The sequence below is a fragment of the Peromyscus maniculatus genome, chromosome 19 (genome assembly GCF_049852395.1).
Source record: "Peromyscus maniculatus bairdii isolate BWxNUB_F1_BW_parent chromosome 19, HU_Pman_BW_mat_3.1, whole genome shotgun sequence".
Taxonomy (NCBI): domain Eukaryota; kingdom Metazoa; phylum Chordata; class Mammalia; order Rodentia; family Cricetidae; genus Peromyscus; species Peromyscus maniculatus.
The window spans coordinates 24816274-24843403 of NC_134870.1; the positions used below are offsets into that span (position 1 = coordinate 24816274).

Here is a 27130-nt window from a genome sequence, read left to right on the forward strand (position 1 = left end):
AGTCAGCCCCTCAACTGCTGAGCCACCTCTGCAGTCCCCTGGACTAGTTATTCTTCCTTTCATTTTTTGAGACAGAATTTTGCTATGAAGCCAAGACTAGCCTCAAACTTGCGACCTTCCCACCCCTGCCTCTAGTTTATGTACCACCACACTGGACGATGAGCACTTTTATAGTACTCAAAGGCAAGTGGACATAAGGTTAACTTAGGAATTGAGACTGGGATAAAATTTTGATTTCATCACCGAAAAGCTGCTAAAGAAACCCTTCTTACCTGTTAGAAGGTGGCACCACCTGTCCCTATGGAGTATAGGTAGGTTTGAAATATCTTAAACATAAATCCAAAGCCAAACACACGCAAATTTCCTTCCGGCATAACCCTGGGTTGCAACCCCAGCTATCCTTCGCACAGACAGAAACAGTGGGGTAACTCTAAGGCTGAACATGCATTAGGAACGGCTAATCTGACAAAGAGGAGCAGTCAGTCTCTGGAGTCCAGACTTTTCTAGGAATATTCCTAAAAAATCTCAAGCACACGAAATATATTCTTAAATATGGTTTAATACTCTTCTCCATTTCTGTACATCACAACACCGAGATTCTGCTCTTAGGGTCTCTCTGCAGAGGCTAGCGAGTGCGGGCTACGGTTTTCCCCTCACTTATGTGTGTTTGTATGCGGAAGTGTAACACATATCGGTATATATTGATACACACATCAATATATAATGCAATATATATCACCAAGGAGAACACATTGATTAAAGAAATACAAAAATTTGGCATCATTTCCAAACTTAAATAGTAAAAATAAAAACTACAAAAGGAGCTGCATACCCTAAATGTATCATGTGAAACAACAAGCATATTCAAAAATGTAAATTTACATCCAATTTCTCTGGTCTTGTCATATCACATTAGACCCATTTACAATGGCAAAACCCTAAGGTACTGCTGGGAAGAGTGTGTTTGCTCCTGGGTGTTCTGCAAACGAACAGCAGAGCCCAAAGCAAAAGCCTGTTCTGGTGAAGCCTCCCATGTTGGTGAACACCAAAGAATCGACTCTTCTCACCGGGGGTTGAGACATCAGGTTACACGACAGACAGTCATTTGGACCTCAGAGTACAGTGTGAGAACCAGAAGCTTTACACTGCAGACATACTCCCTCCATTCAAGTGAAACAGGATTATTGGAACGATAGGCAGGTCTGTAACCTGGGAACAAGGAGCTGGTTCAGACCAATAAAGCTACAAGTGACTGAGTCAAGTCAGTGAAGAACAGCAGTCAGGCACTAAAGTGTTAAAAGTACCCAATTTGATACCCAATGCACCCCACCATCCTGGAGAGTGTGGGTGGTGCCAATGGACTTGAAAAACCTTTGGTCCTAGAAGTCCACTTGGCACACTTTCCCACTGCTCCACTGGGCACGTCCTACACTCCGTTTGCTGTTGCACCTTGAGCACACCATGACCTTGTACTTCAACTGGGTTCAAATCCAACGTACAGCCCAGCTGCGAAGCATAAGCTTCAGGTTTCGGCCGACTTTTGGATCCAACATGGTTTAATCCATGGCACCAGAAGCCGTGTCCCGTCCCCCCCACCCCTGCCCTCCCCACCCTCCTCCCACACTTTCTCATCTGAGAGGGGCTTCTAAGTCCCACTTTTGAAAAAGATGCTCCAGCCCCACCAGGGGTTTGAGAAACATGCACAGTCATACATGTCTTGTCTGTCGTTCCTGTGAAAAATCTTGCAGTTCATTTGAAAGAAAAAAAAAATCAAAACATTCACATAATCTCATGCCATCCAACACAAGGAAACACGACCACCTCCCTTTATCAAGAATAGATCCAAGCAAATCACCTTTGAATTTTTTTGGTTCCACTAAAATTGCATGTTTTATTTCTCCAACCCCAGCAATAGCACAGAAGCCCCACCGGGTCCACCCCCAACTGGTTTCTAGTAGGCTGAGATCACAGGAGCCTCATTAACGTCAGGGACACCAAGGGCCCCCAAATGCTTGGCACAGATGTGCCTCCAATAGATGGAAGTCAGGAGTGCACTGCCCCAGTGTCTCAGCACTCAGTCTGACTTTGCATCACCCTGCACCTTTGAAACAGTCTGGGAGTGGGAAGTGAGGGAGTGAGGCCGAAATGGCCTCCTGTCAGCTCACCCTTTCAACATTAAACAGAGACCAAGAGAGAAACAGTTCCAATATTTCACCACATATATTTCTGCTTGTGCAGTCTAGTCTGAGAATGCCATGTAAATGGGTCACTGCGAAATGCAGCAATCGAGTTATTCTCCGATCAAAATAAGAACAAACCAGTATGATCTCACTTCTACTAACTTTTGAAGGTTTACAGCAGTTAAAGTATTTTTGCTTCTATGTATGAAGGTTAAAAAAATCATTTTTTTTTTCATAAAATACAAGAGCAACCAATTTTACCATCAAGTAAAAGTAAAAAGTGGGATTCTTTTTTCAATTAGTCCGGAGTGGCATTTAGGAACTTAGTTGTAGGCTGCTGCGCTGACACCATGACAAACCAAAGTGTAGGGTTGGGTCTGCTTTTGTTTCGCTTTGCTTTTCAGTATCCAATGCTCACGGATTAAGTTCTGGAAATGTTCCAATTGTAAGGCAGGGATCTGTTTGGACTCCACCACGGGTATGCTCCTTGGGTTGAATGCTGGAGGGTGAGGCACATGTTGCCGGACCCATGTCGACTACCTAGTAGTCATCAAGGTCAAAAAATTCATCGTCTCCTCCTTGGTATTCCATTCCCTGGAAATCTACTCGGTACCGCAAGATACCTGGAGAAGCAAAGCAGAGTGAGTAACCTGGGTTCTTGAAGCAGGAAGGGATTGTTCTTCCAAGAGAAGCTCATCCTCTTCCAGAATTACAAAATGGTAATGATCAGCTGCAGGCATGGTGACTCAGAAATATAAACCTCAGTACTCAGGAGGTCAAGGCATCAGGATTGCCCAGCTGGAGGCCAATTTGGGCGTACAGTGAGTCAAAGGCCAGCCCCCCACTAAAAAAACCACAATGGGGAGGGGAGAGATGGAGTAGATATAAAAATAGTGCCTGTGCTAAGCGCCTGATGACCCTTCCATTCCTGGACCCCACATGATGTAAAGAGAATAGACTCCCAGTTATCTCTGACACAAAGCTAAACTCCCTCAAACAAAACACAGGCCCAGCAAGGTGGCTCTGCAGGTAAAGGCACTTGCTGCACAACCAGACTCCCACGGTAGAACCAGCCCTGCAAGCTGTCTGACCGCCATGTGCATGCCATGGCACTCTATTTATTATGTATATATACAGCATGTGTGACTGCAGGCCAGAAGAGGGCACCAGATCTCATTACAGATGGTTGGGAGCCACCATGTGGTTGCTGGGACTTGAACTCAGGACTTCTGGGAGAGCAGTCAGTGCTCCTAACCGCTAAGCCATCTCTCCAGCCCCACCATGGCACTCTTGTGCCGACAAAGAAACACACAAAACAACAAAATCCCAGAGATTAAATATGACTGAAATACATTATGTACATGCAAAAAAAAAAAATCGGTGTAGTGGCACATTCATTAGTCCCAGCACTCAGGAAACAGAGGCAGGATCTGAGTGGATCTGAGTCCAAGCCAGCCCAGTCTACAAAGTAAGTTCCAGGACAGCCAGAGCTATACAGAGAAACCCTGTCTTGAAAAACCAAAACAAACAAACACCACACACATATACACACACACAAAAAAAACCCCTCAGGAGATCATTATTACACATAAAAACCATGACGATAAGCAAAGTGGTTCAAACTAAGGAATGTGCTCCACCTGCTGCTGGCCACACCTCTTCCAAGCAGAGCGAGCATATGCCACCCTGAAGTAAGTTATTTCAGGCCCTGGTAAGAAACCCTGTTTGGAGTTTGCTACTCACCTCCAATTCCACCAAATCCTTTCACAAACTGTGATCCTTCTTGTGACTTATCTGTGACAATTTCTAGTGTAGCTCCAAATTTTTTATAGTTGTTAGCAAACCATTCCAAGAGGGGCATGCTCTCAATCAGTTCATGTTCCTGTCCAGTCTACAGGGCAGTCACGACACAGAAACACCGGGATTAGAATACAAACCGCAGCCTCACCCTCTCAATGCCCCTGCCCATCATCACTCATCCTCCTAACCATTTGGAGTACTAGAAATGTAGGATCCTAAATACATCCTGGTTCTTGGGGAGAGAAACTGATTATTTCAGTATTTGCCCTCAAGCTGCAGCCTCAGCAACAAAACGTCAAACCATACTTAGTTGTCAACTTATGATTCCTATTGTTGATTCCACAAAGTAGGTTGTTGTACTTTCTCTTCATTCAACAGCCCAGAAGACAGAGCAACTCAAAAAAAAAAAGTACACCACATGTGCCTGGTGCCCATGAACTGGAGTTCCAAATAGCTGTGAGCTGCCATGATGATGATGACGTCACCGTGAGATGGCCTCTGGAAGGACAAGTGCCCTCAGCTGTTGAGCCATCTCTTCAGCCCACTTTTGAAAAGACAGCATTCAGTGTTGTAGGTATTTGGTCTATACACGCCATAAGGAGACAAACTGCTGGAGTCAGTCCTCAGGCAGCATGTGCCTTTTCCTCAGCGGCCCTTCAGAACTGAAGGCAGCTACCATTACAACTGTCTTGTTTTGGAAGGCAGTGTTCATTATAAATCATGAGATGCATTTAAACCGGGCTAAGTACAAAGGAAAAGCTGATAAAATGCTAATAAAGCAACATTGGTCTCACAGGGCCAGACAATGCAAATCTATGTTATTTCAAGGATAATAATGTTTTCTTGCTTTCATAACTTTTTAAAAAAATTTTTTTTTATTTTTGGAGATAGGGTCTTATTATGTAGTTCTAGCTGGCCTTGAACCCCCAAGTGCCTGCTTCAGTTCCCTCAGTGCTGGGATTAAAGGCATGTACCACCCCCCACCCCCACCCCCAGCTTCCTTGACTACTTTAGAAGTTTACACAACCCCGATTTCCTCCTCCCTGGAATCAGACCAGTGTGTGGCACTTAGATGAGAATAGGGCTTTGTTTCCCAAGGCTGATACTCTATGTTACCAGTGCTCTAACAATGCTTTTTGTATGTTATCATTAAATAAAAAATGACATACCTCTTTGTCTGTGAAGTGAGATTTATCCTTCTCTTGTTCTGGAGTTAAATAGAGAATTTTCTCCTCTGTAGTATTAAAAGTTAAAAAAGAAAAAAAAAAGTGTTAATCTGGCCATCACAATACTAATAGATATAAATAATAAAAGGACTCCTAGACTAACTCTAGCAAGCTGTCCCATGAACAGCATACACCCTTGGTACCCTGCTCCTATAAGGAAACATTCCTTGGCAAATTTAACTGGTGACAGACATTAACTAGCTGGGGGTGGGGTGGGGGGCAGGGACATTATAACCCTAGACCCTATGCAGTTTTATGTTCCTGTCTAACTGTGCTTCCTGAACACAGGAAATGTAATAGACAGCAACAGTATTTTCTTCTTTTTTACCTTCTGTGCCTTGGCAATGAAGAACGTATCTCATTATATCCAGATTTTCATAGACTATTAGAATTTCTACAGCTCCCATTTCCAAAGCCTTTAGTGTATCTTCAACTCCAAAACAGTACTTGCCTGTGTCCTGGCTAATTTCATCAAAGTATCGCCCTGTGGATTAGGGATATAACAATAAAATATATGATGGTTCTTGATATCCATGAACTTAATCAACTATGGATTAAACATTCAGAAAAGTAAGCACAGCATGCCAAAGTGTACTATGGAGCTAGGCCTGTGATGGTTATATTTGAATATACACAGACCTTTACTTGTCATCGTAACCTAAATGATAGCATACCATTATTTACATAATATTTACAATGTGCTAGCTATTACAAGCAATCAAGAGATAATTTAAAGTACATGGGAGGGTGTACATAGGTTATATGCAAATACTACACAGTTTCTCTAAGGGCCTTGCACAGCTGTGGATTTTATAACTCACAAGATTATGAAATCAGTTCTACTATTCCTGATCATTATAAAGAGAATCCTACTTTCAGGCCCATGTTAGACAGATGCACAGGCCCAGATCCTGTTCCCAGTGCCTAGCTGCAGGCCCACGTGGCTGAGGAGACCAAGGGTTCCTGGACCATCTCTGTTGAGCTCCTAGGTCCTCCCAAGTCTTCCTTTTAAGGTTGGTGCTGTACTTTAAGAGGCTAACACAGCAGGATAAAGGAACTCCGTAAGATCCAGGGAGAGACTGGAAGCCTCCCCTTTGGATCCTGTCTAGTTACAGCTGGGGGGAGAAAAAAGATTCCATGCAGGTTTTTGTTTTCTGCAGCCCAGGCTGACTTCCCGTTTGTTATATAGTTAAGGATGACCTTGAACTTCTGATCTCCCTGCCTCTAGCACCCAGAGTGCTGGGATTACAGGCTCCCTGACCAGTATACCAGTATACTGGAGCTGTGGAGGGCCTTGTGAATGCTTCCGAGCACTCTATCTACTGAGCCACTTCCCCACTGGCCCCACCCTCACCCCAGGGTCCCCCTGAAAGATCAGGCTGGCTGGAACTTGCCGCAACACCACTCCCTCAGCTTCCTGAGTGCCGGGATCACACAGGCACGTGCCACCTACGGCCAGCTGACACTTTCTTTCCCTCAGTGAAAATGTTGTTTTCCATTCCTTTACTCTCTTTTACTTTAGTTTTGTTTGAGACAGAGTCTCATATAACCCAGGCTGGCCTAAAAACTTTTATGGCCAAGGATGACTTTGAACTCCTGATATAACTTCAGCCACCCTAGTGTGGGGATTACTAGTATGGACTACTACCTCCAGGCCTTTCTTTAATGCCTTTTCAGTGTCTTACTTCAGACATACACCAAAAACATTTCACAAAACAAGCAAAATAGTAGCATTTTAGTGATACCTATTAATTTCTTCTCTTGGATGAACTTCACGTTGGAGAGAACTTCAGTAGATAATTCAATGGCTTGGTTGAATCCATTTTCACCACCATAGGATATATCAACTAATTTTAAAACTTTTGATTGCAACCTCTGGCACAAATAGAAACAAAAACATTAGGATCTCAAATACCTTACTAAAATCCCACTCTCTTTCTCATAAAACACAAAGACAAAATGTTACTGGATCCCCCAGGAGCTGGAGTTATAGGTATTTGTGAGCCATCTGATGTGGGTGCTGGACCAAATTTAAGTCCTCTGCATTAGCTGTGCGCACCTTTAACCACTGAGCCATCTCTCCACCCAGAGATTTTTTTTTTAACCTAGGGAATTTATGGCTACGAATGCAAACACATGCATAATATGCTGAGGATGAATGTATCCCACACTAGACTCCCGAAATGGCAGTTCCTTATCTCTTACCTGATCAAACATGTCAGATTGACTTAGTTCAGTTTTAAAGTCAGCTGATCCAGCTAAAACCAGACCAGCCACATTCACTTTGTCTCCAGAAATAAACAGCTGCACAGCAGTCTCTGCTACTTTCCGAACATAGTTATGTCGCTTTTCCATTCTTAAACGGGCAAAACGCAAGGCTGATTGACCTCCTCTGCCTTCGACACAAAAGTGGTGGGAAAGACAGGGGTAACTATTAAAAGAGTACAACATGCCATGAAGTAAAAACAAAACAACCCGTCAAGCTAAACACAGAAAAACCACCACCTCCGTTAACTGTTTAGCACAAACTGATGCTTAATGAGTACTGTTAGACGTAAGTAAAAGGACTCAAGCAGCCCTCCCATATACCGTGTTTCTTTGGGAGATCCACAGTGAATTTGTGCAGGACTTCTCTGGTGTTTCCTTGGAGCGTGCCAAAAAGAGCACCACTGCCGTCTATTACAATAAAACCAAACTTGCTGTCATCTGAAAGCAGTGCTGTAAGAGCCTAAAAAACAAACACAACACTGCATGATCAACTCCAGAGCTCTGCCAAGGCGGGGGTACATTCACAGTGACACACTGACTTCCACCCCACTCAACACGGTGTGACACTGTGGAGGGAAAGGGGTCATTGAGAGACCTCAGCTGTAATAGAACACTAATGTAGAATGGTGTTTTCTACTCTGCAGGGAAGAAGGGGAAGTATTTATTTTTACAGTTACAGTTAGTTCTGGAAACAAGCCAGTGATGGTACACAATGACCTGCACAACTAAAAGCAGCTAAGGTGATTTATCTGGATTTTACCACAGCGAAACCAAGAAGAAACAAAATATCTCCAAATCTCAACTTGGGCAGGCAAGATGGCTCAGTAAGTAAAGGTGCCGGGCAACTATACCTGGTTCCCAACCAATGCGGAGGGGACAGAGTCAACCAAGTTGTCCTGACCTCCACAAGCAAGCCACAGTGTCTGTCCCCTTCTGCCTCCCCCCAATGCACACAACACAAACTTAAGGTGGACACAGTGCAACTCCAGCACCAGAGAGGCAGACACAGGAGGATTTCAAGTTCAAAGCCAACCTGAGCTGCACAGTGAGAGACCATCTCCAAACCCAATCAACCATCTACCAACCCATCAAACAAAATGTCAGTAGAAGATTGTAGTCTCCTCATTTCCCTTTTCTTCGTTTTATTTAGATAGATGGTATATAGACTGTAAGGTCCAAATTAAAGATGAATTTCAAAATTTGGTTCCTAGTTTTCTAGAGTAGTGCTCTGAAGTACATGCACCCAGGGAGCCTCCTGCACTCTGAGCTAGTCACTCCCAGCCAACTTAACTTCTGTTAACTATCAATGATCTCAGCATTACTGGACAGCACTTCCACAGCAAAAGAATTTTGTAAATCAATTCTATAGTAACAAGTAAAGGAAAACAGACGCATCTGAAAAGACTTTAGTTTTGGAATGTTTCTCTCAATTTTAAAGAGTACCCACCTCCAACAGGGTTTCTCTATATAGCCCAGGCTACAAACTCAGAGTGCCTCTGCCTCCTGGGTGCTGGGATTAGAGGCTTTTTGTTTTTGCTTTTTTAATGTGCACTGATGTTTTGCATGTATGTCTATGTGAGGGTGTCAGATCCCCTGGAACAGGAATTAATAGGTGTGAGCTGCCATGTGGGTCCTCTGGAAGAGCAGTCAGTGCTATTAACTGATAAGCCATCTCTCCAGCCCCGGGATTAGAGTTTTATAGGAGAACTACTGAGTTACATACTGTTTCTGTATCTCTGCCTCTCCTGAGAGGTATGTAAGAAGCCCTGGGGCCCACAGAGACATATTTTCTGTGATGGACTGAGACTTATATAGCCTTGAACATCATTAATTGCCAGATTCTGATCTCTTTAGAACTGAGAAATTGGCCGGGCGTTGGTGGCGCACGCCTTTAATCCCAGCACTCGGGAGGCAGAGGCAGGTGGATCTCTGTGAGTTCGAGGCCAGCCTGGGCTACCAAGTGAGTCCCAGGAAAGGCGCAAAGCTACACAGAGAAACCCTGTCTCGAAAAACCAAAAAAAAAAAAAAAGAACTGAGAAATAATTTATCCTATTTTAATTAAAGAATAAGAAACCTTCTTTATAAAAAGGTCTAGAACGCAAGCTACTCAATCAGCAATCCATCTTTAGACAAATGAAACAGGATTAGGTTTGGTGTGGTGACATGCCTATAATGCCAGCACTTGGGAAGCAGAGGCATTGAGAACTGAGTCCAAAAAGGCTAGCCTAGGCCAGACAGCAAGACCCCGTCTTAAAACAAGAAAATCAGGTGTGGTGGGATTCCCTGGTAATCCCAAGCACTCAGGTAGAGTCAGAAGGATCAGAAGTTCAAGGTCACCCTTGGTTATACAACGATTTTGAGAACAGCCTGTCTCAACAAAGTAAACTCCAATAGGGGCCGAGGAAGTGGCTTGGTAGGTGCTTGCTATGCATAAGGACCTTAGTTTGGATCCATGTAAAAAACTAGGTATGGGGGAATGCTGGGTGCTTGGGGTATTAGAATCTTCACCCTTAGCTCTACTAGTCATTGTAATTATTGGGAGAAAAGTAAAAATCAATTATGCTAATGTAATAACTGAGCTAAATAGCCAGACAATACAACTACTGGGTACTTTTTAAATCAGAAAGATCCAAAGTCTGCTTTCATCAAAGTTGATATAAGCAAATCCATCAGCCAGAATGGCTAACAGTCTCAAGAGGCCTTTGCCAGGACACTGGAGGCTAAGAGGAAGCTAAGCTAGATCACCATACAGTCAACCAAGCTTCAACTGGGATTGGACTTCCTGTCAAAGTTAGCAAAAGTCACCCACTGTACACTGTGGACAAATTGTCAGCTCTAATTCCACAGCAGAGGGTTTTCTCTAGGTTGATGAGAGGCAAGGGACTAAAGGAGGTGCCAGCTGTGAATTCCTGATTGCTTCCTGTTGACTGATTTAGGTCAGTCTAATGAGGTTTCTTTTCCACTATTAATGTTCATCACAGCTCTGTCACTCAGGTTTCATAAGAACAGGAAAAGAGAGAAAACAAAAAACAAAACAAACAAAAGCCAAAAAACCTGCCATTAAATGCATTTTATTTGCTTATTTTTCAACAATTTGTGAGCTTAGCACTAAGGTGCAAGAATATAGGCAAGCATCATTGGTAGAGTGAGAGGTAACCAATCAATCAGCAGCCAATCACCTGCCTCTAATTAGTTCCAAATCCAAATTAGCACTTTCCCCAAACATCCTAATGAGTAGTATCACAATAACATACATTATTTTGAAAACAGCTGTGATGGAGGATGCCCAGATGAAGTGCCCAGCTGGTGGAGGCAGGAGGACCAGGAATTTAAAACTAGCCTCAGCAACATGGACCTTGTCCTCCTCCACCACCAGCACCCCCGACCTCCACACAAAAGAATGAAGGCGGGGGGGGGGGGGGGGGGGGGGGGGGGGGGGGACACGACGACGACAAACCTATGTAAAAGGTTACAGTTGCCTATGGTTTAGAAAAGTGACTTCTCAAAGGATTAACTATGACCACTATCTGAGCTACCAATTCTATTTCTACATATATAATCTACAAAAATAAAAGCAAATGGTTACGAACAAATCCCTGTGCATGAATGTTTACAGTGACATCATTCATGAAAGCCAGGCAGTGAAAAACAACCCAAAGATATCAATTTATAAACACATGAATAATGTGGCTTATCTAATACCACGGAGTACTCAATGAGGAAGTGGTAAAATAGTAGAGAACGAGGCTAGCACACAGTCCTGAAAAAGGATAAAGGAAAAGGCTCGACTATAGGATTCCACTCTATTAACAGACGGTAGAATAGTGGGGGCCTGGGGCTGGGGAGGCTGAGGGAAGAAGGGTAGCTGCTCATGGGCTCGGGGCTTCTTTAGCTGGGAATGCTCTGTGCTCATCTTACCTCTGTATGAAACTTGTTGTCACACAAATACAATGATGTATTAATTGGTTTGAAAGGTTCAAAGTCAATGTTGACTTTCTTTTCCTTTCCTTCTTCTGTTACAATTGTTCCACAGTAAACAACCAGACCATTTGGAGGTACTGCAAAGAACATAAACAATTTCTCTACTTTAATTGTTCCCATAGCCACAATTTACACAAAACAGAAAAACCCTTAAGACTCATAGGCAAAATTCTCACCCCACTTGCAAAACTTCCTCAGAGATGTTTCAGTAGGATTCACTCCTTAAGTACAGCAAACACTACTTAGTGCTCAATAAAACAAAAAGCTAACGACCAATGATGCCAGCTGGCTGAAGACCCAGGAAGAAAGCACTGTGGCAGGAGCAGGGTGGACAGAGAGAGAGAAATGGTTACCTTTGTTATAAAGTTTGAGTCTCTGTTGTACAGATGTGATGGCTCCCAGGACTGAAAGGCGGTTTACTCGTGACTTAATGTTAGATGCAGTTCCAAACTCATCTGCTAACATTTTTGCCACTCGTGAAATCTGGTCTTTAGGAGGAATGATCAGCGATATCATGCTCGTGCCATTGCTGGAGAGAGAAACACACCAGTTTAAATTCATGTTTACCATCAGTAAACTGAGCTCCTGTGAGACGTTCCAGAAATCATAAAAACACACTGTCTGAAGAGTACCAGAAGGCAGTAAGTAACTACCCAGGACCACTTTCCAAAGGAAGCCTAACGAGAGCCAGCAGATAGTAGGTGCTCAATGACTTCTGTACTGAGATTAACCACATAATGAAAGCACTCAAAGGGAAAGACTTCATTCTAAGGATGAAGAGAGAAGGTTGCTATGCAGGACCAACAAGCTGGAATCATTCTGGTGGCTCTTCAGTGTGAGAAGCTATGCCAGGACAATGCAACAAGTTTTCCAAAGTCTAGACATACTCCACTTAATACCATCCTTTTCTCCTTAAATATATATATATATATAGAGAGAGAGATAGGGTCTCTCTCTATAGTTCAGGAGCTATGTAGACTACACAGATACTCCTGTCTCTCTCCCAGAGTGCTGGGATTAAAGGGATATGCCACCAAGAATGTTTTTGGATTACAATGATTTGACTAAAAATTTTTGCAAGTGTCATATGGGGGCTAGAGATGGCTGGGTAACTGAAAGCACCTGTTTCACAATCCAAAGAGCCTGGAGTTGGGGGTCCCAGAACCCTTCAATAAGTCAGGTGAGTTCTGAACACGCCTAGTAACACCAGCTCCAATAAAGTCTATCACACAACCTGTGTGTGCAAACACACACATTAAATATTTTTAAAAGAGTAATGCACCAAGAGCCTGATTAAGTATCCAAACAAATTCAAATATCTAGAACCAAAAGATGAGGCTAAGGACGACCCAGGAAAATACCACCTTTAACCCGTTCTTTCAAAACCATCAGCAGCGGCTAACCACCTGGTTCCAGTATTTCTAGTTCTGTTTTTGCTAGCATGCATGAGGTCAAAGGTTCAAACTCTAGCACCAAAGAGGACAGGGCATGTCAGCAGCAATAATAACCAGTTTTGTATGTTGAAAAGCGTTCTGAAGGCTGGTTTACAACATGAACACACTCATCTTTATTTAATGACATCCACATAAAGTTGGTTGAGATGACTGACGCTAGAGAGAAGCCTCAGGAGGGAAAGGAATCTGCTTCATGCCTGTAATCTCAGCACTAGGGAAGCAGAAATAGGAGGACCCCTAGATTCACAGGTTCAAGTGGAGATCATCTCAAAACCCAAGTGGAGAGGGATAAGGAAACTACCAGATGCCAGCCTCTGGTTTCCACACAGGTGCATCCATGTGTGTAACATACACAAGATAACACATAAGATAGAAGACAATGCATGAAAATCACATGGTATGAGTTCTGTAAAGACTATGTAGAACACGTAAACAACTCCCAACACTCAACAACAAAAAGACAACCCAAATTAAAAATCAGCAAAGACTGGGCATATGGCGTGTGCAGGCAGATGATCTGAGTAGGGGCCGCCTTGTCTCAAAACAAGTCTTACACAAACAAACAATGTCAACAAGAGCCAGCAAAGGACATAGGTCAGTGGCAGAGTGTTTACCAAGCAAGCATAAGGCTCTAGGTTCAGTCACCAATACAAAAACTAAACAAAATAAAACTGGGCAAAGGGCTTGAATAGACATTTTTTGTAAAGACCACAGAAAGGCACTTTGGTCTGTCATGGGCTCCCTATCTGGGGTAAGTAAAGCTGTGTGTGTTGCGTCTCCCTGGGAAAAGCTTTGTTAGACAACATGGGGCTGGAGAAATGACTCTTGAAGAGGACCCAGGCTGGTTCGGTTCTCAGCACCCGCATGTCAGCTCCCAATTGTCTGTAACTCCAGTTCAAGGAGGATCTGATGCCCTATTCTGACCTCTGTGGGTCAGAGTCTGCAAGCACACAATTCACTAAACCTTGAGTGATAAGACATCCAATGTTGGCCTCTGGTCTCCACATGCACAAGAAAACGAACCCCCCCCCCCATAGGATACAGAAAAACAAAAACTCAAAGTACTGTCACAGGGGTAAAATGGGATGACTCCAGGAGAAAGAAGGGGTCAGTGGGTCAAGGCCTGAGTTTGACTTGTGGGGCTTACATGGTGTAAGGAGAGAGCCCACAACCTTAGGCCATCCTCTTACCGCATAGGCATGCTACTGCATGCAGACACCCACATACACAATTAAGATAAAAATAAATTTCAAAGCACTCGGGAGGCAGAGGCAAGTGGATCTCTGAGTTCGAGGCCAGCCTGGTCTACAGAGCGAGATGCAGGAAAGGCGCAAAGCTACACAGAGAAACCCTGTCTCGAAAAACCAAAAAAAAATTTAAAAAAATTAAAAAAAAAATAAATTTCAAGAAAGACTGATACACATACGGATTTAAATTATAGCAAATAAAATCAGTCATAAATGACCACATGTTGTCTAGCTAGTTCTACTTACATGAAATATTCATTCAGGAAACAATCTATAGATAGGTAGATATCATGGGATGCAGAGGACTCTGACTATGAAAATGTAGGAAAGTAGTTGTAAGCATGCATGCATTTCTTCTGTTCTTGACTGCAGACATGACTAGCTGCCCAAGAAATTCCTGCAAAACTTTCCCAAAATGATGGCTCACAGCCTGGAACTGCTGCTCAAGCAAACTCGTACTCCTAAGCTGCTTTTTGTCAGGGTGTCTTATCACAGCAACGGACAACTAGGACACAAATCTGAGTTATAACTTTTAAAGGGGGCATATTATATGGTATGTAAACTGCATTTTAAACTAGAAAATCAGTTAGGGCCAGGATAGTGCTCAGTTAGTGGAGCGCTGGCTGAGCATGCATGAGACCCTGGGTTCCATCTCCAGCACAGCTGAAGGCAGGGGGATCAGAAATTCAAAGTCATCCTTGGTGCATGTGTTCCTACAAATCACCATAACAAAACGTACTGGGACCAAAGGATAGACCAATACACCCACGCATGCACACATGTACAAGTGGACCAGCTAGGAAAAGGAAGCAGGTCAGCAGGTCAGCAGGAGAGAAGTAAGAAATAGTGATAGGATGTCCACCACATTTGAATGCTCCGGTTGGTGACACTGTTAGGAGGTTTGACCTTGCTGGAAGAAATATGTCACTGGGGGCAGGCTTTGAGGTTTCCAAGACTGGCTGCTATTTCCAATTTGTTCTGCTTCTTGCTTATGGTTGGAGATGTGAACTCTCAGCTGATTCCACTCCATGATGAACTCAACCTTTTGGAACAATAAGCCCAAAGAAACTCTTTCTTTTTTAAGTTGCTTTGGTGGTGTTTTATCACAGTAACAGAAAATTAACTTAAGTCATAAAACAGACACACAAACACATACCATACACGTAAAAAAAATTAACAGAAGATCGCCCCTTTTAAGGCTATAAAATCAAGTAATTATTAGTGTCACAGGAGTGGGTGGTATCAAATAAACTGAGAACAATATGAACCTTACCCCTGCTACTGAGCCCGTGCATGTTCACCGGAGCCCAAGCCAGTGCTTTTCTGTTTGTTTTAAAGACAGTGTGTGTACGTGTGTGTACTTTGTCGAGTCAGTTTTCTCCTTCCACTTTTATATGCGTTTTAGAACTCAAACTCAGGTTGCTATGTTTTTGCACTTCAGATGCCTTTACCTGTGGTGCTACCATGCTGGCCCTAGAGAGGTAAAGTTAACCAAAAACAGAGAGAGACAAACAGAAAGAGAGAGAGAGAGAGAGAGAGAGAGAGAGAGAGAGAGAGAGAGAGAGAGAGAGAGAGAGAGAGAAGGCAAGCAGGGCATGGTAGTGCACACCTTTAATCCCAATACTCAGGAGGGAGAGGCCAGCCTGGTCTATAGTATGAGTTCCAGGATAGCCAGGGCTACACATAGAACACACTGAGAAATCTGTTTAGAACCATCCCCCAAACCAAACCAAACAACCAAACCAAGCTATTTATTTTTAAGTATATGGTGTTTTGTCTGTACACAAGCCTGTCTTGTCTGCACTACTGCATGCCTGGTGCCCTCAGAGACCAGAAGAGGGCAGTGAATGCCCTGGAACCTAGGCTCGCTCTCTCCAAGAGAAATCAGGGCTCTTAACTGCTGAGCCACCTCTCCAGCCCCAAGACAAGTCACTTTAAATATAAGCTACTTTCTGTGAGGTTTTTTCTGATGAACAATTTTCAAGGACACATATACGGTCACTTTAGAGGCTCCCAGAATCTTTAGAGGCCATAGGAATTCTCTTAAAGGGCCCAGTTCTAAGCGAATACACTAGTTTTCAGAGTAGTTTCCTAAGAGATGGACTTGACAAAGGAGTAGAGTGAGGAGGGGCTCTGAGGAGAGCAGAGATGATGGCGCAGGAACCTAAACCCAAAGGACTGTACAATCTGAAGTTAACGAAAGAGAATATCGGGACAAATTGGGTAAACTCACAATACCTCAAAGCCAGAAAATGATGTGCAGTACAAAGTAAGGACCTTGAGATAAGCTGTTATCTTCTACTTCCCACAAAGCTAGGTTAAGACGATAAACATTCATTAAGCAATTTTGCTCTGAGAACAGCAGGGGAACCTTGCACCCCCACCCATCTAACATCCCAGAGAAGACAGGGCAGTGAATGCACTTAGGGATAGGATGTGATCTTGTTCCTGGAATCCACTGTTTGAAAGGTTCAGAAGTAGAGCAGGGCGTGGTGGTGCATTAATCCAGCATTAAAACCAAAACAGACAAACAAATTCAGAGGTATAGCTTGCCAGTTTTTTTTTTTTTTGAGGCAGGGGGGGGGTGGGGTACATTTCTACCAAGTTGCTAAATGTGAAACATACTACCTTAAAGTTTAAGACTGCTCTGAAGAGATGGCTCTATAGGTCTGAGCTTGGATGAGGACATGAGCTCAGATCCCAGAACCTACATAAAAAACATGTGCTTGTAACCCTGGGGCTGGAGGTAGACTGGCTACTGGGACCCTGTCTCAGGGAATAAGGACAAAGCGACAGAGCAGGATGCCTGAAGCCTTCTCTGGTGCTCTTACCCAAAGACACATTGTTTCCATGTATAACTCTCCCTATGCTACAGGGGAAACAGATTTCTGAATTCACCTTTTTAAGACACTTGACTAGAAAAGGCTGAAATCTAAATTTTGAAAACATAGCCTGTGGAGTGCTGCATGCCTGTATCCCAGTACTCCAAGGCTGAGGAAGGAATAGTTCAGGCTGCTAAAGCTGCCTGATAATTTTTATGTTAGCTTGAACACTAGCAGATTAAAGGCCTCTGCCAGGAAAGTTTCGGAGCAGATACCTTCATTTACTCCACAGGCAAGCCAAAGCTGTCAGACCAGTTTGTATAAACACAAGAGCAGATCAAGGAAGTTGAGTACTTCATATGTACACACAGCAAATACCTCTTAAAAGGAAAATGAGTGCCTAGCATGGTGGTGCACGCCTTTAATCTCAGCACTTGGGAGGCAGAGACAGGCAGGCCTCTTTGAGTTTGAGACCAGCCTGGTCTACAGAGTGAGTTCCAGGATGGGCTCAAAGGACAGGGAAACCCCGTCTTGAAAAAACAACAAAAAAAGGAGACTGAGAAATAAAATGTGCAGCAGGGGGACGTAGCAGCTCAGTGATGACAGGGGGCACGTCAAGGCCCAGAGTCAGATCTTCAGACAGTAGAAAAAGTTCTCACTTGAGGAGCTGCTAGCCATACAGGCCAAGTTACAGACTAGTCTGACTCTCACCACCTACCTCCTCATCTCGGAGACAAGGTCTCACGATGGCTCCTTGGCGGGCCTGGAACTCAGACCTGCCTGCCCAGGCTCCCCAGTGCTGGGATTAAGGCTGTGTGCCATACATTCTGTTTGCCTCCTCCTCTAATTCCAACCGTTTGTTTTTGTTTTTCCACGTTCTCTGCTGTCACTATACCTCCTTTCCAAAATCAAAAGACCCCAATTAAGAAGAGCCAGCGAGGGCACTGGAGAGATGATTGGCAGTTAAGAGTGATAGTTGCTCTTCCAGAAGACCCAGGGTTTGATTCCAACTATCTACATGGTAGCCCGTTCTAGGGGGTCTAATGCCCCTTTCTGGACTCTGAGGGCACCAGGCATTCATGTGGCGCTCAGACAAACATCTACACACATTAAAAAGGGGAAAAAAAGGCAATGAATATACATTTGTAATCTCAGCTCTTGGAAAGGCAATACAGAAAGAGCCCAAGACATCCTTGGCTATATGGTAAGACCTCGCCCACCAACCAACCAACCATAGGAGACCTTCCAGTCCAAAAAGAGCTTGGTCTCTGGAAGCATGGGGATTTAAACCAGATCCACAGCACTCCTAAAAAGCTAGGCGTGGCAATGCATACCTGAAAAACCCCAGAACTAAGGAGGCAGAGACAGGAGATGCCCAGGGCTTCCAGGTTAGTGAGTGGGGAGATGGTTAGTGAAGTAGACATTTGCCCTACAAGCTGGAGTCTGACTCCCCAGAACCCAGCCAAAAGAAAAACAAACATCATCAACATCATCATCATCATCATCATCATCATCAACAACACCACTATCTCAAGATGGAAAGGAGGACTCCCACAAGCTCAATGGCCAACTACTTGAACAGGAAGCAAAACAAAGAAACTCTGTCTCCAACAAGGTGGAACCAACAAACCTGATGTTGTCCTCTGACCTGCGTGTCACACACACACACACACACACATACACACACACACACACACACACACGACAAAGAGGACAAAAAGAAGTTACTATACAGCATGCTGGGGTTGCATGCCTGGAATCCCATATTTTAGGAGGCAGAGCCAGTATGGCCCTAAGTTTGAGGCCAGCTAATCTATACTGAGAGTTCCAGGCCAGTTGGGAACAAAGCATGATCCTGTCTCAAAGCAACAAGAGCCAGTGAGAGGCCTATGAGACGGCTCAGCAGGTAAAGACACTTCAACCCCTGGAAGCCACATGATAGAAGGGGAGAACAGACTGCTCTGACCCCCACCCCCACCCCCAAAATTAATGTAATTGAAAATGGGGGGCAGTGACTCATGCTGTATGGCAATGACTCATATACAGGTCTTAAAAACATACAAAGCAAGATACAACATAGAACAGTGACTAACACAAGCTCCCAAGGCCCTCTGTCCTCCTCATGCTCACCAGGATACTTTCCATTATCAAAGAATTTTCTTCAATGATTTACCCAGAGGATTAGTTTCTGGGAGTCACAGGGAAGGAATACTTGTAAATCGAGTAAATACACAGAGCAAACACAACTACGCCAATTAAAGCCGCAAACACAAGGCAGGAAGGAAAGACTGAGTCAGTCAGTAGCTTTCCCTTTCCTCCCTCCCTCCCTCCCTCCCTCCCTCCCTCCCTCCCTCCCTCCCTCCCTCCCTCTCTCCCTCCCTTCCTCAAGAACTGTTGACAGGGAAGTTTCTCTACCTAGGTCAACAGGACAGGATAGGAGCAGCAATACTCATCTAAGGATTCAGTCCCCAGCACTGTGGACAGGAAAGCATTTATGTGGTAACTTTACCAGGAGATAAAACATAAACATTGAAGGTAATCAGTGAATCTTGGCTTGCACAGAATGCATATGTTTGGTCAACTTCAGGCAAACAATACCAAAGCATCCAATATTCTGTCTCAAAACAATGTCAGCCCGCCCAGGGGCAGCAGTGTTTCTCTGAAGAAACCCGTGCACAGGTACAAGGACACTCCACAAAGTTGTCCTCTGACCCCACATACACAGTGGCACGTGCATACCCACAGATGCACATGGGCACACACCAGGAGACACACAGATAACAAATGCATATACAATGAGATTTCAAAAAGAAAACAAAACAGCAAAGACACGTTTATGTGTATGGCCTTTCTGCCATATGAAAATTGGTGTTCCTCCTGGAGGATGTAGCAGTCAAGTAAATCTTGGGGGTGCTTATCAGACACTGAAACTAACAAGTCACACTTCCTTAGACACTGCCCAGCAGCATCTGCAGTATTCCGCTTTAGCAGCACAGACAGACTAAGCTATCCTACTTATAAACAACCACACCATAACCCAACTTTGACCAGACAGAACACCACTCTTACTACAACTACTTTCAGGACTGGGTCAGAACAGTCTAGAGATGCTGCCCAAGTTGAGGATGAGCATAGCTTCTTTAAGACTCTTTCAGCTCGATGTTCAATGGTTGGGTGCTTCCTAGGATGTTAGTGACCCAAGTTATCATGCTCTCTGCTAAGACCATATCTATTCCATCTCAGAAAGTTCAACTTAGGCCTAGATCATTTCTGGGAAAGATGCCAAGCTAACAACATTATAGGGATTACTACCTGAGAAATCAGCCAATTCCTCTCCAATTTTTACACCATTTTTCAAAACTGTCCTTATTGGACTCACTCACTATAGGACTTCAATTCTTGCTTCTTTTCCTAGCTGTACAAAACTAAACAACTTTTGAAAGTGGGTTGGAGAGAGAGCTCTGTGGTTAAAGTTCGTGCCATGCAAGTGTGAGAGCAAGTTCAAATCCCTAGAAGATGGATATAGGGGCAATCTGTAATCTCAGTGCTCCTACAGCAAGATGGGAGCAGAGACCAGGGGTCCCAAAAGCTTGCCGGCCAGGTAGTCTGATGTGCACAGTGGCAAACTGTAAGAGGCCCAAGACCAACACCCAAAGTTGTCTTCTGACCTTGTGGTGTGGGACGGCATATCCACGCCCTCCTCTCCCCAACAGAAAAAAAATAGGTGATCTTATGACTTTGAGTACAGGTTTGGAATCATGGACATCTGGGCTCAGCCTCTAGTTGTTATTAAGCTATCTGACCCAAAACACATTACACAAATTCTTGTGAATCTTGGTTTGCTTACCTCTTCACAAGGTCAGGATGATTCTGTAGGATAATGTTAAGTACAGTCTGAACAGCAGAGTAAGTAAACACTAAATGATGACTAGATGGAGCTCTAGCTCTTTGTCATCCTGATGGCCCCTCCCCACAGAAACAGGAGAGCACCTGAAACACCACAGAAGTATTACTTGAACTTGGCTATGGCCACACAGAGGCAGAGTGGACTTTGGTAAGTGACAACCACTTTTCTAGGATGATGGCACAAGATTCAACACTATCTAAAATATTAAACAGTCGTACCATATAAAGTGGGAATGGCCATAGCCTACATCTGCAGCGTAGGTTCCATCAGGGTACAAGTCACTTCAAAGAGGCCTGCTATCTTGCCACAGGTTGGTGCTCTCCAGGGTAGAGATCACTGCAGCACACAGTAGTGGTCAAATACTTGAGGAATCAATAGTCTCTGATAACAAAAACAAGGTCGTCTTTATACTATATCTTAATTACATGTATTTATCTGCATGTGAGTACATGTTTGGAGGTCAGAGGTGGAGTCATCTTGCCAGCTCATTTATATATCTGTTATTGTGCCACAGTGTATATGTGGAGGTAAAAACAAAATACAAAAACCCCAACTTCTGGAAGTCAGTTTTCTCACTGTGACAAGGTTTGGAAGATCCAACTCGGGTGAGCAAGCGTGCACAGGGAGCACTTTTACCTGCTGAGTCATTTTACAGGGCCACAATATACCTTTTTCCGTTTGTTTTTGATTTTCAAGACAGGCTCTGCATACCCCTGCCTTTCTGGGAACTCATTCCGTAGACCAGGCTGGCCTCAAATTTCAGAGGTCTGCCTGTGTGCCTCAAGAGTGCTAGGATTAGCCGGGCGGTGGTGGCGCACGCCTTTAATCCCAGCACTCGGGAGGCAGAGCCAGGCGGATCTCTGTGAGTTCGAGGCCAGCCTGGGCTACCAAGTGAGTCCCAGGAAAGGCGCAAAGCTACACAGAGAAACCCTGTCTCAAAAAAACCAAAAAAAAAAAAAAAAAGATTATTTGCCGGGCGGTGGTGGCTCACGCCTTTAATCCCAGCACTTGGGAGGCAGAGGCAGGCGGATCTCTATGAGTTCGAGGCCAGCCTGGGCTACCAAGTGAGTTCCAGGAAAGGCGCAAAGCTACATAGAGAAACCCTGTCTCGAAAAACCAAAAAAAAAAAAAAAAAAAAAAAAAGAGTGCTAGGATTAAAGGTGAAGGCCATTGTACCTGGTGTCAATACAGTTTCTTATAAACAGACATCAGATATTTATTTTAAGCAGCTATAGAAAATATCAACTAAACATTTTCTACTCCAAGGTGGATATGATGATCTACATCTGTAACTCCTTGGAACACTTAGGTGGGAGAATAATGCTTTTGAGGCCAGTCTGGGCAACATAGTGAGATCTAGTCTTAATAAAGTCACTCCTTAGAGAGGAACACATGCTATCTTAAAATAACTAATTGTCTCTCAGCTTTCCCCTCACTAGAAAGCTCAACCTGCCAGGCATGGTGGATCTCTTTGAACTTAAAGCCAGCATGGTCTGTCTACACAGCAAGTTCCAGGCTAGCCTCAAACTCAGAGATTCACCTGCCTCTATCTCTCAAGGGCTAGGCTTAAAGGAGGACTGAGAAACCTTATCTTGAAAAACAAAAAAGAGGGCTGGAAAGGCTTAGTGGTTAAGTGGCTGCTCTTCCAAAGGACCCAGGTTCAAGTCCCAACAGTCAAATGGCAGCTAACAACTGTCTCCAACTCTAGGGGATCCAACACCCCCCCACAGACACACATTCAGGAAAAATACCAAGTCACATAAAATAAAAACAAACAAATCATTAAAAAAAATGCTCAAGTTAGCATATTATTTTACCATAATAAATCCTACAGTTTCAGCTGGGCGGCGGCGGCGGCGGCACACACCTTTAATCCCAGCACTCGGGAGGCAGAGCCAGGTGGATATTTGTGAGTTCTAAGCCAGCCTGGACTAAAGTGAGTTCCAGGAAAGGTGCCAAAGCTACACAGAGAAACCCTGTCTCAATGCCCCCCCCCCCATCCCAGTTTCCTCATATGATTTTGATCTCACCTTAACACCACTATGTATGCCGCAGGTAAGGCGGGGACAGACCCTGGTCAGATACAACACTGAACTAGAGCGTTAGCGACGGGCTGGGAACATAACTAGGTTGGTAGTATGCTTGACTAGCCAGCATACGTGAGGCCCTGGGTTTGATCTCTAGCATCACATAACAGGGTGTGGTGGCAGAAAGATCAGCTGTACAGGGCCTACTTTGAGACCTTGTCTACAAAAGGCGGGGGGAGGGACTACAAGATTGCTTGGGTTAAAGTCATTTTCTGTCAAGTCTAATGACCTGAGATCAATCCCCAGAGCCCACCTGGTAGAAGGAAAGAACTGACTCCCACAAGTAATCCTGACAGGCAGGCATGTGTGTGCCTGCAGACGCATGCATACAACCTATGTTTTTAAGTATAGAATAATTTAAATGTACCAGCCATTTTCCAGTAGTTTACAAAGATCATCTTAGCATTTTATCACCAAAAGCAGACTACTCAATCCTCTAAAACAAGAACACACTTGGTAATAGCCACCCTCACTAAAAGAACATCCCAACATTATCTATTGGAATATTCCACCAGGAAGCAGCAGAAGCTGGAAAATTTCTCTAGTTTTGTCAAAACAATGCACTACACGGAGATATCAATCTCAACCAGAGTTAGGATCTCACTATCAGTGCTCTGGCCAGGAAGCTATAAATGAAATGAAAAAAAAAAAAAAAAAAAAAAAAAATCCCCCTTGCTTGACCAGTGTGGAAGTAAAATAAAGCAAAAGCCACAACTCTCCCATGAATAACTGTCTTTTTGTCACACACTTGTTTCCCTCATCACCAATGTTCTGTTGAGGCTGGAATAAGAGCACCTGCTGCTTTTCCATAGGACCTGAGTTCAATCCCTCAAGCCCACACCAGGCAGCTCACAACTGCCTGTAACTCCAGGGTAATCCGACTCTGGCCTCTTCATGCACCTGCACACACATATTAATTAATTTATTAATTAAAATAAATTAAATCTAAACAACAAGACGTAGAATTTTAGGGCCCAAGAATGTGTAGCTCGGGGTTGGGGATTTTGCTCAGTGGTAGAGCGCCTGCCTACCAAGCGCAAGGCCCTGGGTTCAGTCCTCAGCTGCGGTTATTAAAAAAAAAAAAAAAAAAAAAGGAATGTGTAGCTCAGTGGAAGAGCACTTGCCTAGCATTTAAGGGTCATGGGTTCAATTTCCAATACCACAAAAGATTCTAACTGGTTCAGCCCCCAGCACAATACAAGAATGAACCACACCAGCTATGGGATACATGGGAAGTAGAGACAGGAGGGCCAGTTTCAGAGATCTTATCTCCAAACAATGAAACATCACCATGACAATCGTAAAACTGCAGTCATAGCTTTAGTCTACCATGCCAGAGAGTCTCCAGGCACACAATACAACAGGAATGCCCAAACCAACTTTTCTGCTGTGCCTGGCACATACGAGGCAAACACAAAGTAATCTTTTCTTTCTCTTCTGAGAAAAAGTCTCATTGCTCAGGTTGGCCTTGAACTTGTGATCCTCCAGCATCAGCCTCCCCCCACTACTGGGATCACAAATGTGGGCTTGGCTACTTTATTACTTGGCTTGCAAAGTAACAATCCTTAAAAAAAGGAAACAAAAAGAAAAACCCAGCTTCTAACTGCTGAGCCATTTATTTCTCCAGCCCTGCAAAGTAACATTGTTTTTAAACACCTACCTTACTAAGATACTTTCTAATTTTTGTTCAAGTGGTTAACCTACTTCTTTTTGGATAGCATCCAATATGTCATTTAAGACTATAAATTGGAGGCCAGGTGGCAATGGTGGCTCACGCCTTTAATCCTAGCATTCGGGAGGCAGAGCCAGGTGGATTTCTGTGAATTTGAGGCCAGCCTGGTCTACAGAGCGAGATCCAAGACAGGCACCAAAGCTACACAGAGAAACCCTGTCTCAAAAAACAAAACAAAACAAAAAGCAAAGACTGTAAGTTAGGCTTGGTGACTACTGCCTGAAATCACAGAACTTGGAAGGTTAAGGCACAAGGATTCCTGTGAACTCTGGGCTAGCCTGGGCTACAGAATGATACCTTGTCTCAAAAAGCAAAATAAAGATCACCGCCTATACTAACTCCTCTAACTATGTTAGTCTGTACTTAACTTGGGGCTGAAAATGGCTGTGTTACCATTCCAGGGATGACTAGCAGACCATGTTCTCATTTTTTAAAAAGAAACTTACCCAGGTAGTAATGGCACACCCCTTTAATCCCAGCCCTCAGGAGATAGGTGGATCTCTGAGTTTGAGACCAGCCTGGTCTACATCGAGTTCCAGGACAGATAGGACTATACAGAGAAACCCTGTCTCCAAAACACTAAAATCAAACATACCAAACCAAACCAAACCCCAAAACAAAACACAACTTTGATTACATGTATTTGTGTGCACGCACGCACAAGTGTGGCCCATGGCCATGACACTTATGTGGAGGTCAGAGGATAATCTGTAGGTTTCCAGAATAGAATTTAGGTTCTGATGTATAGCAGCATCTTTATTGAGCCATCACATGAGCCCCCACCTTCTCATTTTATTACGTACATTTTTCTTAAATATCTGTCTACGTCATAACAGATGGTTTGATAAACTTGTCACTTGACTGGCTAACAGTCAAAATGCATTTGTGGATTTAATTTTTGATGTGCAGAGAAAATTGTAACTTGAAAGTCACAGACCTGGTGGAATGGAGCTAGGGTAGGTCAGTGGCAGAAATACTTGTGCAGCATGGGCTGGGTCCTGGAGTTGATCCCCAAGCAGTACCACAAAAACAAACTAAAATACACAGTAGGAAAAGACAAAACCTTTAACAAGGGTCATCCCCCAAAGGCTGTTTCCGAAGATCAATGACAATGTGGTGACAGGAAACCACAGTCCTGGCCAGGTACATGGGTGCAGGCCACAAGCTTAACCAGCCTAGTCAGCCTGGCGCACCCTTTAATCCCAGCACTCGGGAGGCAGAGGCAGAGGCAGGCAGATCTCTGAGTCTGAGGCCAGCCTGGTCTACAGAGTGAGTTCCAGGACAGTCAGGGATACACAGAGACACCCTGTTTGGGGAGTGGGAGGAGGTAGACACACACTAGCCTGGCCTAGACAACACAAATAAGGGGAACTCTTTCCTTCAGCCAACTCAAGACACCAGACATGAAAGCAAAGTTAATCCCAGCACTCAGGAGACAGAGGCAGGCAGAGCTCTGAGATTGAGGCCAGCCTGGTCTACAGAGTGAGTTCCAGGACAGTCAGGGATACACAGAGGAAACCCTGTCTGAAAAACCAAAACCAAACAACAACAACAAAGAAAAACCATCAAGAAAGCATTAAAGGATCAATGTTAGACACTTATACTCCTGCACCTGGGAGGCGGAGGCAGGAGGATTTTCAGAGTTCAAGACTACTCTGGAGCAAAACCCTGTCTCAAAACACCAAGTATAAGTCAGGCCAATGGCCTCAGGTTATCAGGTTATCAACACGACTAGAAAGAGTTGCCAGGAACCCAAAAATGCCAGGTCCTTTGAACCTAGTAGGAAGGGCTGTAACAAGGTAGTAGCCAAGGGTCCAAAGTATGTCAAATGGCAATGATAAAGCCTGCTATTAGAGGCAGTCTCACTGAGCTCTCAGTGCCTGAGTGGGAAGCCACATAATTTCTAACCTGATGGAAAAAAGCTTCGAACCTTCCTACCCCCCCTTTACTCCCTCTTAAGATAGCAGGCTGCTAAAGAATGAGAAGACACCTACAGAATGTATCCTAGGAGAAGATTCTATTCTGAGATTCCTGGAGAATAGGCTGGACTCAGAATCTCTGCTGGAGACGATCTACTGGACAGACAGACCTGATAATGGGCAGGCAAAAAGTTCCTTCCCACTCTTCAAGCACTCTAAGACCATTAAAAACCCTGCTACAAAGCTAATAATTTTAGTTTTCTCACAAGCAAGTATCTTAGCAGAACTGGTATGCAAGTACTCTCTCAAGCCCTATGTTCAAAGAAAAAGAGTCCTCCTGGTCTAAGTAGTGTGGCAGGAAGGACAGGAAAAACCTTACTACACACTGCAGTAAATGCATTCTAACACTGCACGCTTGCTTTCTGAAGAGTGGGTCTAGAGACTCTCCCTTCCCTGGAAGAGTATCTCCTACCACAATGTGTGTGTCAAGACTTGAAACTCAAAGTG

General features: G+C 44.0%; 1 protein-coding gene and 1 non-coding gene across 4 annotated transcripts in view; one reads left to right on the forward strand and one right to left on the reverse strand.

Moving 5' to 3' along the window:
- Positions 1–541: 541 nt before the first annotated feature.
- The window catches only part of Etf1 (eukaryotic translation termination factor 1), a 33295-nt gene continuing 6706 nt past the window's right edge, over positions 542–27130 (reverse strand). For 2 of the 3 annotated variants that reach the window (XM_006977905.4, XM_015996604.3), the window contains exons 3-11: positions 11809–11984; positions 11393–11532; positions 7796–7934; positions 7412–7602; positions 6952–7081; positions 5535–5690; positions 5150–5214; positions 3924–4071; positions 542–2803 (exon numbers count right to left, since the gene is read on the reverse strand). In XM_006977905.4, the coding sequence (XP_006977967.1) occupies positions 2721–2803; positions 3924–4071; positions 5150–5214; positions 5535–5690; positions 6952–7081; positions 7412–7602; positions 7796–7934; positions 11393–11532; positions 11809–11984 (1228 nt within the window). In that variant the 3' untranslated portion in view covers positions 542–2720. Of the gene's footprint in view, positions 2804–3923; positions 4072–5149; positions 5215–5534; positions 5691–6951; positions 7082–7411; positions 7603–7795; positions 7935–11392; positions 11533–11808; positions 11985–26612; positions 26673–27130 lie in introns of those variants that run through there. The other variant, XM_076554969.1, reaches the window with a different exon arrangement.
- On the forward strand, positions 6207–6323 carry LOC121824177 (small nucleolar RNA SNORA26). The gene has a single exon (XR_006066007.1). It is a non-coding gene; the product is annotated as a small nucleolar RNA SNORA26 (small nucleolar RNA).